A 14,248-nucleotide genomic window follows, 5' to 3' on the forward strand; every position below is an offset into this window, starting at 1 on the left:
GGTGACAATGGCTGTAAGTTGTTCTTCCTGGGGAGTGATACGTATGAAGATCTGGCAGCTGACCAGGTATCCAATTCTCCTGAATTTAGGACTACACCGCGGTAAGCAGCACATATTGTTTCCTAGAGGGGTACACGCATTTCAATACTGATAGATGTGTTGTATAGTACAAAAAATGTATCATAGATCACTGTGCTGGTCCAGGTGCAACTGCTGAGGCCACGACATTTTGCATGGTAAATATTCCCATCCTGATTTCGAAACATCCGGCTAATACTATCCTCTAGCTGAGATGTGTTAAAGAGGTAAGGCATTGAGTAGATATTCTCTCTTCCACGGCGAGGTGACTCACTAACAGAGCATCGGTTGTAGAATTGATGAAAGCAATGTCTAAAATCACCTCTCCGGAGTTGGATTTTTTGCCCCTGAGGAACCCACCACAGTATACAAGTCTATTCTCATATATTGGGTATAAGTTATATAATTAATAATATATCTCTTTGTATTCATCAGTGCATCTATTGAGATAAAAGATATTAATTACTCAAAACCATTTCTATTCCATTATATCCACTCCAACTCCACGAAGTGCAGTAACCGCCCACTGTGGTATCTTTGACTTCTCGCCGTAAAGGTTTCTAAAGAATTCCTTTAAAAATTGAGGGTATCTATCTTCGAGAATTGCTTGTCTAGCTGAGTCCATCAATGCAAGCAGGTAATGAACATTATGCATGGTTATACTGTCAAGGTGGTTAGTAAGAAGCATAAAGGAAGGGAAGAATAGAAATATAGGTTGCACACGTACAAGTGTGCTCCAACGGTCTCTTTCGCCGCAAGGTGGTGCAGGTATGCTCTAGTAATACCAAGACCGCCTTGCTCTTTAGGCCGACAAGTTTTGCATTTGCAATTTTCATCTATTGGCCTAAAATCACGAGCGAAGCCGGCACGGCGAAGGCCTAGAGTACCATATGGTGTCAAGGCATTTCCAAAACGCTATAGCATAAGTCAGCCTTGTTTTAGATTTTGCAGGCAACTACAAAATGCATAACTCACCGCTGTTCGAGTCGGGAAAACGCAATCAAACATGTCGGCGCCTAGAGCAACAGCTACTACTAGATCTTCTTGGTATCCCTGAGAGACGTTAGACAGAAGCTGCCTTGGGGTTGTCAGGAAACCGGAAGCTCACCACACCCATAACATATCGAGGCTTATTCGTTGGTAGCATATCAGTGCAAGCGTGGACCCTGTTCACTCCTTAGTCAGATGGGCCATCACCCAATGCAAAACAAGAATGGGAGGTCACTAACACTTTACAAAATTCATCCTTCGCCTCTCCCCCAGATAGACCGCCAATTGCGATTCCAGGTGTGTTCCGTGCTACCATCTCCTCGCAGCACTGACGGCGCATTTCCAGGTCAAGTCCTCCCTGGATTATACAGAAAAGGTTTTGCCTTTCAGGGTATTTATGTGCATCTATGCACCGGTCCAGCCAACGTACTGACCTTTCCATTGCCTCCTGCATCCTTGCGTGGTCTGGGGACGTCGTAGCAATGACATCATCTAATTGCATAATTATGTCGGAGCCTATGGAGTTCTGTAGGGAAATTGAGTGCTCGGGCGTGAGTAACCTATCGAACCGGTCAACGCTCATCCAACGAGAGAGAATAACGTTGGAAGTCCGATAGATGGAGTGCAGTGGCGTACATTGGCGATCCATCGTGTGGGCTCAAGAATCGTACACCCTCCTCCGTTACTTGTGCAAGCTTCAAGAGAGAGACCATCTGGAACCTATACCAGGGAGGGTAAAACAAGTTAGTCACGCAAAGTTCCAAGGCAGGATTCGGCCCGAATTTTCTGTACCGACAGGGTAAATGTTAAAGATATTCAAAAAGACATAAACCTACCCACCACTATCGGTCAAAATGTTACCATTCCACCCTTGAAACCTATGCGCTCCCCCAACCTCATCCAGCACAGCTTGTCCTGGCTTAAGACCCAGATGATATGTATTGTTCAAGCAAAGTTTGCACCCTGTCTGTGCAAGTTGGTCCGGTGTTAGGCCTTTTAATGATGCTTGGGTTGCAACTGGCATGAAAATCGGTAGTTTGACTGATCCGTGGGGGAGGTGGAGGGTACTCGCGCGGGCTTTTGTGGTCTAGGGCAAGTGAATTAGCACATGCGGAGTTGAAGAGCTGATACACGGAAGAAACATTGAAACAGGGCATAAGTGTATATCTCACAGAGCATTTAGACTCAAGATCAAATGTTAAGGCCGAGGACATTGGCTTTCTCTCCTTCCCTTCTGTGGAGAGGGAGGCCTTTGATGAAGCCATGACAACTTGACCATACAGCTCAAGCAAGGTACTTTTCTTCGGTAGTGGCGAGAATACAGTAGATTTAGCGGCGGAAACTATGCGCCGTATGTATCTCATTGATCGTATGCAGAATATATATCATGAATCCATGGCAAAACGCGTCGAGTCCAACTCCATCTCATTCGGCCTGAAAGCCTTTGGCAAGATACGTTTTATGCTTTTTTTGCGGTGTTCTGGCCCTTCTTATCTCCACGTGACTTATGCATATTCTATGCACAAAGAAGGTTTATGCTCTAATTTAATGCTGGGATGCGCAAACTATCCTTGTAGCCGAAGAGATACAGATTCGTTGGAAGAAAGATGTGTATTGTGATCGTCTATATATAACAATACTTATCTCAAACTAGGTTTCCTAGCTTCCAACCGACATCTAACCAGTAGTTGCCTTGACCCGCCTTAAAGATAATTGATATGCATCCAGAAAAAACCCAAAAATCGCCAATGAAGAATAGACAAGGTCCTGAAAATAGCCTATTGGTACGATCGAGGCCACAATCCTCACACAAGGAAAATCATTAATGTCGTAGGTTGTATTGCAGTTTCCGGATGTCGAGGCAAGCCGCATCGAAGTGAGCGTATATAGGGCGTCCCATGGTTGGGGGTTCCAAGCCCATATTGATTCCGTCAGGACTGTAGAAGAGCTCCCAGGCAATTACAGTCATCACCAGGGAGCTTTGGAAAAGACGCTAGAGCCCCGGAGTTAGTAAGTATAGTCCATTACTGCACCGTGTTCATTCACCCCAAACATGAACCGCATCCAGGGCCATTCCACCAATCTCTCCGAGCCAGTCCTGCGAGAGACGGCAGATTGGATCATCTCCATAGCTATACTCATTCATGTGCTGGAGGTCTCTGAAACAGTCTCGCAGCACCGAGTCAACTGCTAACTGAGGACTCATACTGGTGTCTGGGATAGGCCATTGGTCCATACCTGCGTTGGCCATGGGCGAAAGATGAGAAGTAGGTAGACTTGTTGGGGAAGTCATTGGGCCCATCTTCATGGGTGAGACAAGAGACTGGGTACCCGAAGCTGATGTTGATGTAGTTGGTGGTGGGTTATTCAGTAGCTCAATTGCATCTGAGAGCACAGCATCGCTGAGACGGTGGAAGACTTCATGCGAGTGACGAATGGCGCTCCATCTTTCGGAAACAGCGACTAGCACGGTCGAACAGGCCCGGGTTTCGTTGACAATTTCGATTATCGAAGGGTCTTCGTCGAGCATTACCCCGGCCGGTCCGCCCATTGCTAATCTCCGCTTTGCACGGAAATGGCGGCCAACAGCATAGATGTATGAGAGGCCTGCCATGAACACGGCATGGAGGGTGATCCAGGTGTAATTGATCCGCCTGGAGCGGTGAAGATGCGCATATAGGGTGATTGACTGCTTGGCCGCAGTAAAGATGGTCTGTATTGCGGTAGGTACTGTGGACGATATCGCCGGCAGCGCTGGGGAAGGGCGGTACAGCATCAGCAGTGCATTGTAATACAGTAGCTCATACCACTCGTGAGCGCGGAAACTTGATCTGTCACCGGGTATTGTGCTGGACAAGTCCACAGCTGGCAAGCTGAGCGAGGCAGTGTCATGTCGCCACTGTTCGAGTTCTGCTGCTAAGCTGTCACGCTTAGACAGGGCGGAGGCTTCGTTTGATTCTTGAGATCCCGACTGGCCGTTATCCATGGAGAATAGGATTTTACCACAGATGATCCGGTACCGGACTATGTGTACGAAGAGGGCAGTGCGAGAGAAACTATCCGTAGTTGGGTGGAAGCTGCTTTCAGGCGGGTTTACCTCGAGGTCATATTGAGGATCAGGCAATGCCGTATCTGTATCTGATAGGCGTATCCCAAAAGGACGACCAAGAGTATTGCTCACGACACTACGAATTGTTAGCAAATACATGGACGTTGTACACTTTTTTGTGTGTGTTTAATTCATGTCAAGAGGACGTACCGGTCCATGGCAATGACACAGAAGAAGCAACGCCGGCCCACCTCCGCACGAACCGTGTTACTCGGCGAGTCAGTCTCCATCCGATCTGACGGTGTCCGGGGAGGATACGTTGATTCTCGATGAAGGCCTTGCTCAATGCATATGCGACAGGCAACTCCTACCAGGTGCCACATGCCTATTTTCAAGTCAGCTCAGTTTTAGTCCGTGTGGGAAAACTGTATGCATGCAGAAACGGTTTCTGTACGTACTCGCGGAGGTATCCTGGATGGGGCTTCTCATCCGGTACTGGCAGAGCAGCAAGATGGCCTGCAGAGGCTTGATTCCTCCCAGCTGTAGCACTTCGGTCAGCTTCGACAGGGCAACAACATGGAAATTCTCAGCATCAGGCCGGGTCTGCCAATCGAATTTGTGATAGTCTACGGACGAGATCGCAAGGATCATGTAGAAGATGAAGCACGAGAAGACATCCCGATCCAAGACGGACGGGTCACTGTATATCTGCTCAAAGGCCGCGAGGACAGTCGGTCGATGCAGGAACGGGTAGCAAAGATAGTCGTGCTCGAAGTATGCATGGTGAAGGTCGCGCGCAAACGGCTCCGGCGGGATTTGATATGTCTCCGACTTTGCAGCAGGCGAACCAACTGAGAAAGCACTGCCAATGCTGCCACCGCGGGCCAGATTCTCTGGATGTGACGCTCGCGGAGTGAACGAGGCCCTTGCCGGCGTCGATATCGGGACTGGAGCAGCATCAACGGTGGCTCTGACGAGGTTGGCGAAGAGCACGCCGCTGCCGGAGCCTAGGAACTGACGGTCACCGCCAGCGGTCAGCGAGAGAAACGAGACCTCATCCGTCACTTCATTGTCACCCTCTTGCTTCGGCCGTTGCTGTTGCTGCTGTTGCTGATGCTGCTGCTGCTGCTGCTGACCAGGGCTGCCGCCGCTGGCATCGAGACTGGGGCTCTGCCTTGATGCTGGGACCTCAGAGCCGTTACCGGCGTTGCTGCTCTCGCTCTGTGCCGCCGCCAGCCTCGCAGCCAGCGCACGATTGGTTGCTTCACACTGTCTCAAACGCCGCTCCAGGCGTTCCACGACTTCTTTGCGATACGTAGGCTCCTTGGACCGGTCAGTGTAGACGCAGGCGACGTTGGCCTTCCGACAGGGACCGCAGACAGGCACCTGCTTGTCACATCGCGATTTGCGGCGATGGCAGCGATCGCACGCCTGCATGCTAGGCCAGAGCTGCTGCTGCTGCTGCTCTGCTGCTGCTTCGGACGAGGGAGACGAGGGCGAGGCAGACGGGGCGGGTGAGATGGGCGTTGCTGTTGGCCGTTCGAGGTTCGCTGCTGGTGTGCGGGCGATGCAAGGATTCGGTCGCCATGGCCGAGGCATCAAAAAGTCTTTGCCGCACGCACTAGCCCGTTAGTCAACAACAACACAACGACGACACACAGACAGACACACCACACACACTCACACACATACACTACCACCAATTAACACACACTACCACTAACTAGCTAACACACACAAACTACACTGCGGTGCACCCCCGGCCTCGTCGTTGCTAGTGGTGGACCGTCGGCGGCCTTTTCCTGCGCCTCCGAAACCATAATTCACAGAAGCAAATATAACTAACCAACTGTCAGAATGGAAAAAGAAACGCAGCAGGCAGGCAGACGTTGCTGGTGGTGGTGGTGAACGACGACGACGGTGGTGGGTGATGTCATGCAGCGTGTCTGTCTGTCTGTTCTACCCTCTAACGCTGCAGACGGAGTAGCTAAGTATATGGATACATCCATGATATCAAGTGACGAGAAGTTAATGCACGGTAGGCAACAATCCCTGGCCTGTCATGCAGCTTCTCTGACGTCTGGACTTGCTACTTATATAATTACACAGCTGGCCATCTCCAGGACGCCGTTGGACGGCGGACTTCCGGCCGGGAAGTTGTACTTATCCGGACATGCTCCCATGAACCTGTGGGGAGAGGACAAGCAGACGACAGGAGAGAGGGACGGTGATGACGAGAAGAGTGTGCATATTGTCATGGGCTGCTTGCATTTTTTGTCTGATTTAATACCTAGGTGGTCATATCCCTCCCGGAGGGGGGGGCAAGAAGAGAAATACCCGTCCACAATCCTGGCACTTCCAACCTTGCATCCGATTCTCTCAGGGCATCCCTCCCCTCGTCCGGATTAAAACATCGGGAGCGGAAAGGAGAGGGCTTCGAGAAACACGCAACCTAAATCTCCATTTTCGAGGTTGCGGCTAGCCGGAGGAGGAAAATGAACAAAATTAGGAAAATCGATTCGAGGGGACAAGACAGGCAGGTAAGAGTCAGAAAGAGACGCAGAAAAAGAAAAGGGGGTTCAGTTAAAGGGTCAGTGAAAATATAAGAAGTCAGTGGGAGTTAAATGAAATAGCCGCCAATTTCCTGCCAAAATAAAGGTAATAATAATAATAATTGCAAAAGCAATGCCCGAACTGTTTTATACACCTACCTTCCCAAGGCTCGGTTGTATATATATATATCCAAATAAATGCCAATAAGAACGTCAATAGCATCGAAATAACGTCTCTGAAAACGTACACCGAGGACAGCATCCTCATGGTTCAGGGTGTTGCGTAATGGAATAAGAAGAAAAAAAGTAAGAGGACATAATCCGTAAATCATTCCGTAACGGTGCCCAGCAGACGTTGAGCAACCAAATAGTTTATGGTGTAAGATCAACACCCGTCCAGCCACCCCTTGAGCTCCCGCTAGCGCCACAAAAACGCAGTGATAGTGGGCGCTCCTAGGGACACCGAATAAAAAAGCCCCGACATCGTGGCTACTTTTGCTGCGCATACAGCTGTCCCGGCAGGGCGGTAGCCAACCGAGGCTGCGAGTTCAGCTGGGTAAAGGCCACTTCGGCTGCGTCCTCTTTGGCGTTGTTGATGTATTCTCCAGCATAGAAGTAGCGGGCTGAAAAGCTCGATCCCTGGATGCTCACGCTGCTAGACCATGCTGTGCGGCCGCCTGGAAGAAGGAGGAAGAAGAAGAGAGTTAACTTGGAAGTTCGTCTCTTTTTTGTCACCAAATTTTAGGGAAAAAGAAGAGTCTGTTGGGTGACCGGGTCGTGCTATCTTGTATGGAAAACAGGAGGGTCATATACACATATAGACGTGTATATAGGAGAGAAATAAGCGGAAAGAGAAGGCGTTCGAGGCTAGAAGAGAGGGTAAATAGTAAAATAGCTACCTCGGCGGTCCGAGACGAGATTGAAGACGGGAGCTTGGAGTTTCGACTGTCTGCAGTGCTCTGGTTTTGATAATCAAGTTAGATAAAAAAGGACGCCTCAAGACGTATTCCAGGACAATTGACGCACCACTGAGCTTCTCTTGCCATGACACACGAGCAGTACCACCGTTGGAAGCCATGGTCCTGAGGGCAGAGAGAGAAAGGGTTCATATTAGTATCGGCTTATGTCTGGACAGCCGTGGCTCAACCCCACAAGCACTCCTCGTAGGACGGGAAAGGTGATATAACTCACTGTGGTGAACGCTATAGCTCGAATCTAAATAATAATGGAAAAAGCAAACAGTCGAAAACGACGTATGTGGTGTTCGTATAATAAACAATTTGTAGTAGAGGTGGGAAAAATGTCTTTGGTCGAAAAGGGCTGGTTTTTGTCTGGGTTTGTGAGAATTTTCAATTCTGGACGGGCGAATATATAAAGATATTTATATATATGTATATGTATATATATATATATCATGGAAACGAAGCTCGCTATAAAGTAACACAGGACAGCAGAGTCACAGGAAACTTGCCAACGATGAGGAAAAAGGGGGGGCATGGAACAATCAAGGATGTCGAGGATCACGACGTTCCTGCAAGCCCGGGGGCCGGGGGAGGGGCGGTTCGTCTTCAAAGCCGTTTGAATGGAGTTGGCATATGCATGGGTGAGGTTTTCTTCTTGAGATTTGTGTCAACCAAGTCAGTAACAAGCTAGGCGGCGGTGCGGTCCACAGGTTTTGAAAATTCTGCTGTTTTGCTGGCTAGCTCACCATTTTCCGATTTTAGGACATGTCGTATGGATGCAGCAAGGAGAAAAAATAGCAAAAGTCAAAAAGAAAATTGCAGAGAAGGAGGGGTGGGATAGGTATAAATTAAAAACGGTACCCATTGAGAGTTGAGATGAACACGGGGAGATGGGCCGGCCCGCTGCAGCTGGTTGTCCACGAAATCACAGAAGGCACGCCAGCTTTGCCATTCTTAACTAGCCAGGGAATTTGTCTGGGGAACAGTGCTAGGGCGGCATGGTACAAGCGGCCGGCATTGCAGCCAGACCCTGTGGTAGGGCCGGGAAGACTGGAAGTAATTATGAGAGGGCAGGGAGAACAGACTTGAGAAGAGCCATGTCAGTCTGTATGTATGACTTATCGGTGGGCAACCCGGTGGGCCCACAAGCGGCCCCCAAAAGGAGGGATTCGCAAGGGAATATCGAACAAGAGAAGGGAAGAGGGACGAAAAAAAAAGAAGTGGAGGGGTAGAATAGATACTGATAGGTAACTTGAAACCCATAGTGAGCAACAATCCATGGATTAGCCAGAAACAGGGTAGGAGGTCCTCGAGGGGATGGATGGGGTTGCTATTTAGCCGTCCGCTCCGTGTTAGGTATTCATTCCTATAGACGGTTTGCGTGCCTTCCCCCATTTTCCCCTTTCACATACGCACATACACATGTATCGAGAACATGGACCATGCCACGGCTCATCTGTACCTAGAGAATTTTCCCCTAGGAACGGGTTGAGTTAGTTGGGCAGCGTAGATCACCCACAAGAGGATCCAGCATGTATCTGCCAACTCATCAGCGTGCAAGCGAATAAGGGAAATAGACCCAAAAGAAGAGAGCCGAGCCGAACAGCGAGGGGGGGAGGAAAAAAAAGGTGAGGCATCGAAGCCCATCTCCAAAATAACTACCAACTTAAAATTGGAGTGCGGACTATAATATGCCTGGGAAAGGACCAAACGAGGCGGAGCGGTTGGGTACACTAGAGCAGAGAGGCAAAGATGCTCCGAATGAAGTCAAATGTATCGAGTAAGCAAGCATCTGGTCAAGAACCAGACAGGATGGACAAAAAAGGAAAAATAATAACCATCCCCCATCACTTGCTGACTGACATCTTTAATCTCGGCGCTGCGTCCAGTCAGGCCGAATAGTGGTAGCTCGCCCTGCGTGAGCACCCAGCATCGAACCCTAGGCCACCGCAGGGAGCCAAATCGTGAGGCGTGAAATGTGGCTGGTCCGTCAGCATCAAGACTGACTAAAATGTGCAATCCAGATCCGGATTGGACTCCTGATGGAAGGGTGGAGCAAGAGGTATGCAGAGAAACCGCAGGGAATATGGGATGGAGGTTCTCACACATCTTGCTCCATCATGCTCAAAAAGAAAAGAAAAGAAAAGAAAAGAAAAGAAAAGAAAAGAAAAAAAGAAGAAGGGAAGAACGCAGTTTAGGAAAAGAAACGTAGATAGAAAAAAAAAAGAAAAGGAAGAGAGATGCACACAAGACAAGACGGCCAAGGCACGTCAAGGCAAACGTCCTTCGAGTAAAATGAAGCAAGTCGCTTGCCTGCTGCAGTTCCAGCCAGGCCGACTTGCAGCGAGACGCGGCACCAACGGGGGGAACGAGAGAGATGGAGCCCTTAGGAAGAGACGTTTGCAGGCCAGGGAAGGCTTGAATGCTTTTTGCTGTGCTGATTCACTGCTTTCTCTCTTTTCTTTGCACTTCGTCTTGGTTGGGCATTCATGCCTGCATCCTCAGCACGACAGCTTTTGAATAATTCCACTGACTTAACCGGATCATAGTTCGGTCAGCAGAGGAATATCTGCAGTTGGACGGGATTTGGCTGCACCCTTGAGTCATTTCTGTTTTCCTCTTTTGCCCCTTTGGGATGGAAATTCGAGTTGTTCCTTTTGGTCAATGTGATGTTTTGACTGGTCGGGTAGGAATTTCACGAGCTCATTCGTTTTGCTAATTGCATTGCATCGTGACATCTGGCTGGTTTTTGTTTTTAGGGCGGATCAAAAAAAAAATTCCCCGATGGATTGGACGCCAGGCAAAGATAAGTAGCCAATGTAAAGGCGAGGAGCCGATAGCTTCGATTGAATAATAAATAGATGGTACAGCGCTTGCATGGATGAGCAATGTTCTTTTTTTTACCCAATTGACATCCAAGTATTTAAATATTCTAGGGGGGACATCCTGGTAAACGATGCACATCATTGCCTGTGAACCAGAGACAAATTGCCAAAATAAAAAATAAAAATAAAAAAAATAAGGAAAGAAAAAAATGAAAAAATCCGAAGGGGAAAGCGGAAGAGGAAAATGAGGACCACAGATAGATCGAAGTCGAAGCGAGAAATGGAACCATGGGTTTCGATGTTCTGATCCAACCCAACCCGAGAAAGTACCATGGCTCCTCCAGGATAATAAGACAATTTTGAGAAGAAGGCGAAGGAAGAAAATGTACAGCAAGGCGAAAGTCGTGATACATCAGTTTTCGAATTATCGTTAGTAAATCTTCGTCAATATGTTGCCCCTTGACTGATCGACTTTAGCATCTCTCTGAGGGAGCCTGCGTTGTTCGATCCGGTTGAGCTCCGTCGGTGAAAAACCTTGTCGATGAACTTCGTCGAAGTGACGGGCTCCACGCTTCTCATGAACGAAGAAGCCATGGGTGATGCATGATGGGAAGTTCGCCTCGAGTGCCATCTTCGTTCAATGCAGTCATCTACAAACGCCACGAGACCAGTCGCGATGATTACGCTAGAAGAGAAGATTAAGCGAGAAGCTATCAGCTAGCAGCTCTGAGGAAGAATGGAGGGTTATATGAAGTGTACCAGGCTTTATGGTTGGGTGGTTGTACTCACTCAGCAACATCTTTCATCTTTTCGTAAAGGGTTGGGTCGTTAATCCACATCGATGACGACGGAACCCATGCACCTTTCCTCGCCTCGATGGAGAGCTCTCTAGGTATCAACGGCTCAGGAATGATGTGTGCGACGGGGTTTGATGCTGCCTGGTGGTAGAGGTGATATGAGACCTCTTTGGACGGACCGTCATTGCGAGTCACCTTTTTCCATTGGTATTTTGCATCCCAGTACTCGAACTCATACCGGCGGGAACCGGTAGACCCGCGTCTCTTGAGCTCTACATGTGCATAATTGGAAAACTCCAACTGGATGACATTGGCAGAAGGGGGCCGGTTAGGAGTATATATCGACCCCGCATACTTCCCACTGCCAATGGGCTCGTCGTCATCCAATCCAGATTTATATCCCGAGTCTGGTCTTCTCAGGCCCTTCGAAGGTCTCGTGCCCGCACCTGCATGAGAAAGGAACCCTGAAATCGGATTGCTCATGTGTTTGTGGCTAGACGACCCCGGTCTCGATTTGGGCACCTGTGGTTTTCTCAGGGAATGACAGACTTCCCTTCTTGAATCCCGACAGTATCGACGGAGTGAGAATTTCTTATCATGGAGATCGTACATGCGCAGGTGGAACAGTATCGTTTCATCCTGGCGCCCCGGGGACTCCGCTGCCAGGGTGGTGACCCGCAGGTTCATATTTCCATCCAGGGTGGTATCGTCATGTCTGACCATGAGCCTTCTGGATGAAGGGAACAAGTTGCCGAAACTTGGAGGAGTGGAAAGGGACTGCATTCGAGGGGATAACCTCACGCCTTTCCTCAACAACTTCAACTCGAGGTTCGGTCGTAGTTTCATGCACCGAAGCATCGCTCGAGACATATGTGTTAACCGATTCTGCGCTGGTGGAGTTGTTGTTTGGAGGCTTAGCGCTGAGATATTCCCCTGCCGCTGCCGAGCCACCCGGTGCCATTGCTGCTATCATACAAGAGTTTGTGTGTGGATGTATACGCGAGATAAGACTGCGAACTAGGAGAGCGCCACGCCTGTCCTTGAAACGCCTCACCTCGAAAGCATCATCAACATTAAGTATCTAAACGAAGCTTGTCTTGGATCATGGAACTGTAAAGGTGGCCAAATATCGTCTGTGAGCTGTTGTAACGATGTCCACATGGATAGAATAACCAGAGCTATCAACTAGGCTGGTAACAGATAAAATCCTTAAGAGCGAGCTCGACGACAGAGAACTGAGAACTTTGTAGCCATGTTCTTCTATTGTGACGTCTTTCTTCGGTGAATAATAGGATGTGAATGAGGTAGCAGAGGTGAGGCAAACTCGGGCAGCCTTATGTAGGCATTGGGCCAACGAAGCGCAGGAGCGATAAGCAATACGGTTGGCGACTAGGACACAGGCATTCCCATACCGAGTAGAATGCCTATGCCAGCTCTCCCCTTGGTCTAAGGGTGATTGTGGCTAGTAGAATCAGCCCTCGAGGATGCCCGACGTCGTTTGAGTCTTTCGTTGACGTTGGAAGTTCGGCGGGTGTTTTTGATTGTTTAAGGCCGTCCATCACATGACCGCAGGCGAGCCCCCTGCCCCGGGGTTACATAGCCCCTTTTCCCCTTTCCCCCCTATCCTTGTTTATATGAGGAGGTACGGAGCATAGCAACGCTTTGTAGGTAGCTTCAGGTGACGGTATCTGGCTGCTAGAGGGCTGTGACAAGCTTGACAGCACGTCCTTGGCTGGGCTTAGTTATTCCGGCCAGGGCGCGACGCGGGTTTTGTTCGTCGCTGGCTTGACACATAGGTTAGCATGACTAGTTAACTAGCTGGCAGTTTACCAACGCCCATCAAGGTTATATGATAGTTACGGGTTACCGGAAAAGCTTCGTTGCTAAGATGATGAGGATATACATAGGGAGTAATAATAGCTGGGATAGCACTAACTATGGGTCCATCCATAGAATTTGGCTTGGGGTATCAACCTGTCGGATCTCCCAGTCCGAGTGGATACCAACCCCAGACTTTGTATAGATAGAAGCTGGCTATGATGCCTGCTGTTGGCGTCATTGATATATAAGTATAGATAGTCAGATCGTATTTCCAGCGTATTATATAGTATCAACAATTATGTACTGCGGCTTATGATCGCAGCAAGGCCCAGGAACCGATAGCAAAATAAATATGGAATACACAAGAAGGAAAAGGTGTAAGACGGTCCAGCAACTGAATCCTGAGAACCAGCGATTAAAAAAAAAAAAAAAAAACTAAACACACAACCCTCCGGCATTATTGAAGCATTATCACCGAATAATGGACGCGATTGTCGGGTTTATTACACCATGATGCCAACAACAATGCCGACAGTAAAGATGACGGCGAAAGCGGTGCTGAAACGAGCGGCAGGAGCAGAGTTGCCAGTAGGTTTTGGAGCGCCAGTCCCGGTCGCGGAGGTTGGAGAGGACGACCCGCTGGGAGAGCCAGTCTCGCTGGGGAGGCTGGTCTGGGTGGCAGTCTCGTTCACGTTTTTGCTGTTGCACCAAGCCTCGTGGTAAGGGATCTTTTTATCGAAGAGGCAGGATGTGAGGTCCTTAGCGCTCTGCTTGTATGCTAGACAGTACAAAGCGCAGCCGTTATCGTAGGCAACGACAGGAGCGCCGTTGCAGCACATCTTCATGAGGTCGCGGTTGTTCTTTTGGTTTGGGACACCGCAGGCGACGTCACTGATTGGGAGGTCATACTGCGTAGGGGTGCCGCAGAGGGCAGTGTTGGACGGCATTGGGCCAGAGGAGGTGGTAGAGGCCATGGCTGGTATATTAACGCGATAGAAAGCGAGAGAATAGATATAAATACTCTGTACAAAGCGAGTGACTGCGCCAGATGAACGATGGTTGCTGATGTTTGCTGGAAAAATCTTTTCGACCGCTTTTAAAATAACGAAACTCCTGAAGTTGTCTCAGCCTCTCGGGCGCTTCAGTGGCTTAATTAACTAGTTATGTAAGCTAC

At 49.1% G+C, this 14,248-nt stretch overlaps 6 protein-coding genes across 7 annotated transcripts; 2 read left to right on the forward strand and 4 right to left on the reverse strand.

Moving 5' to 3' along the window:
- Positions 1–556: 556 nt before the first annotated feature.
- TERG_05657 (queuine tRNA-ribosyltransferase) lies at positions 557–2,432 on the reverse strand (the record flags this gene model as incomplete). Its single annotated transcript, XM_003233737.1, has 8 exons — positions 557–740; positions 806–993; positions 1,054–1,131; positions 1,187–1,244; positions 1,308–1,628; positions 1,705–1,788; positions 1,905–2,155; positions 2,241–2,432. The coding sequence occupies 8 exons, from the start codon at positions 2,430–2,432 to the stop codon at positions 557–559; spliced, it is 1,356 nt and encodes a 451-aa protein (XP_003233785.1).
- A 674-nt stretch (positions 2,433–3,106) lies between these two features.
- On the reverse strand, positions 3,107–4,276 carry TERG_05658 (uncharacterized protein; the record flags this gene model as incomplete). The annotated part of the gene is made up of 1 exon (XM_003233738.2): positions 3,107–4,276. The coding sequence occupies one exon, from the start codon at positions 4,274–4,276 to the stop codon at positions 3,107–3,109; it is 1,170 nt and encodes a 389-aa protein (XP_003233786.2).
- A 1,742-nt stretch (positions 4,277–6,018) lies between these two features.
- On the forward strand, positions 6,019–6,637 carry TERG_12320 (uncharacterized protein). Its single transcript, XM_047751292.1, has one exon. It carries the CDS (start codon positions 6,053–6,055, stop codon positions 6,524–6,526), a length of 474 nt encoding a protein of 157 aa, XP_047606658.1. The 5' UTR covers positions 6,019–6,052; the 3' UTR covers positions 6,527–6,637.
- A 1-nt stretch (position 6,638) lies between these two features.
- TERG_05659 (uncharacterized protein) lies at positions 6,639–8,599 on the reverse strand. Of its 2 annotated transcripts, XM_047750012.1 has the most exons (5): positions 8,378–8,599; positions 7,861–8,285; positions 7,696–7,751; positions 7,569–7,628; positions 6,639–7,346 (listed from the first exon to the last, which is right to left on the reverse strand). In XM_047750012.1, exon 5 carries the CDS (start codon positions 7,173–7,175, stop codon positions 6,825–6,827), a length of 351 nt encoding a protein of 116 aa, XP_047606659.1. In that variant the 5' UTR covers positions 7,176–7,346; positions 7,569–7,628; positions 7,696–7,751; positions 7,861–8,285; positions 8,378–8,599; the 3' UTR covers positions 6,639–6,824. The 2 variants fall into 2 exon arrangements, with proteins under 2 accessions (XP_047606659.1, XP_047604455.1); XM_047748473.1 differs by having other exon boundaries at positions 6,639–7,628; positions 7,696–8,599.
- A 2,987-nt stretch (positions 8,600–11,586) lies between these two features.
- Positions 11,587–12,874, forward strand: TERG_12321 (uncharacterized protein). The gene has a single exon (XM_047751293.1). The coding sequence runs from the start codon at positions 11,864–11,866 to the stop codon at positions 12,272–12,274; it is 411 nt and encodes a 136-aa protein (XP_047606660.1). The 5' UTR covers positions 11,587–11,863; the 3' UTR covers positions 12,275–12,874.
- A 703-nt stretch (positions 12,875–13,577) lies between these two features.
- On the reverse strand, positions 13,578–14,048 carry TERG_05662 (uncharacterized protein; the record flags this gene model as incomplete). The annotated part of the gene is made up of 1 exon (XM_003233741.1): positions 13,578–14,048. One exon carries the CDS (start codon positions 14,046–14,048, stop codon positions 13,578–13,580), a length of 471 nt encoding a protein of 156 aa, XP_003233789.1.
- Between the last annotated feature and the right edge of the window lie 200 nt (positions 14,049–14,248).

The sequence above is a fragment of the Trichophyton rubrum genome, assembly GCF_000151425.1.
Source record: "Trichophyton rubrum CBS 118892 genomic scaffold supercont2.6, whole genome shotgun sequence".
Lineage (NCBI taxonomy): Eukaryota > Fungi > Ascomycota > Eurotiomycetes > Onygenales > Arthrodermataceae > Trichophyton > Trichophyton rubrum.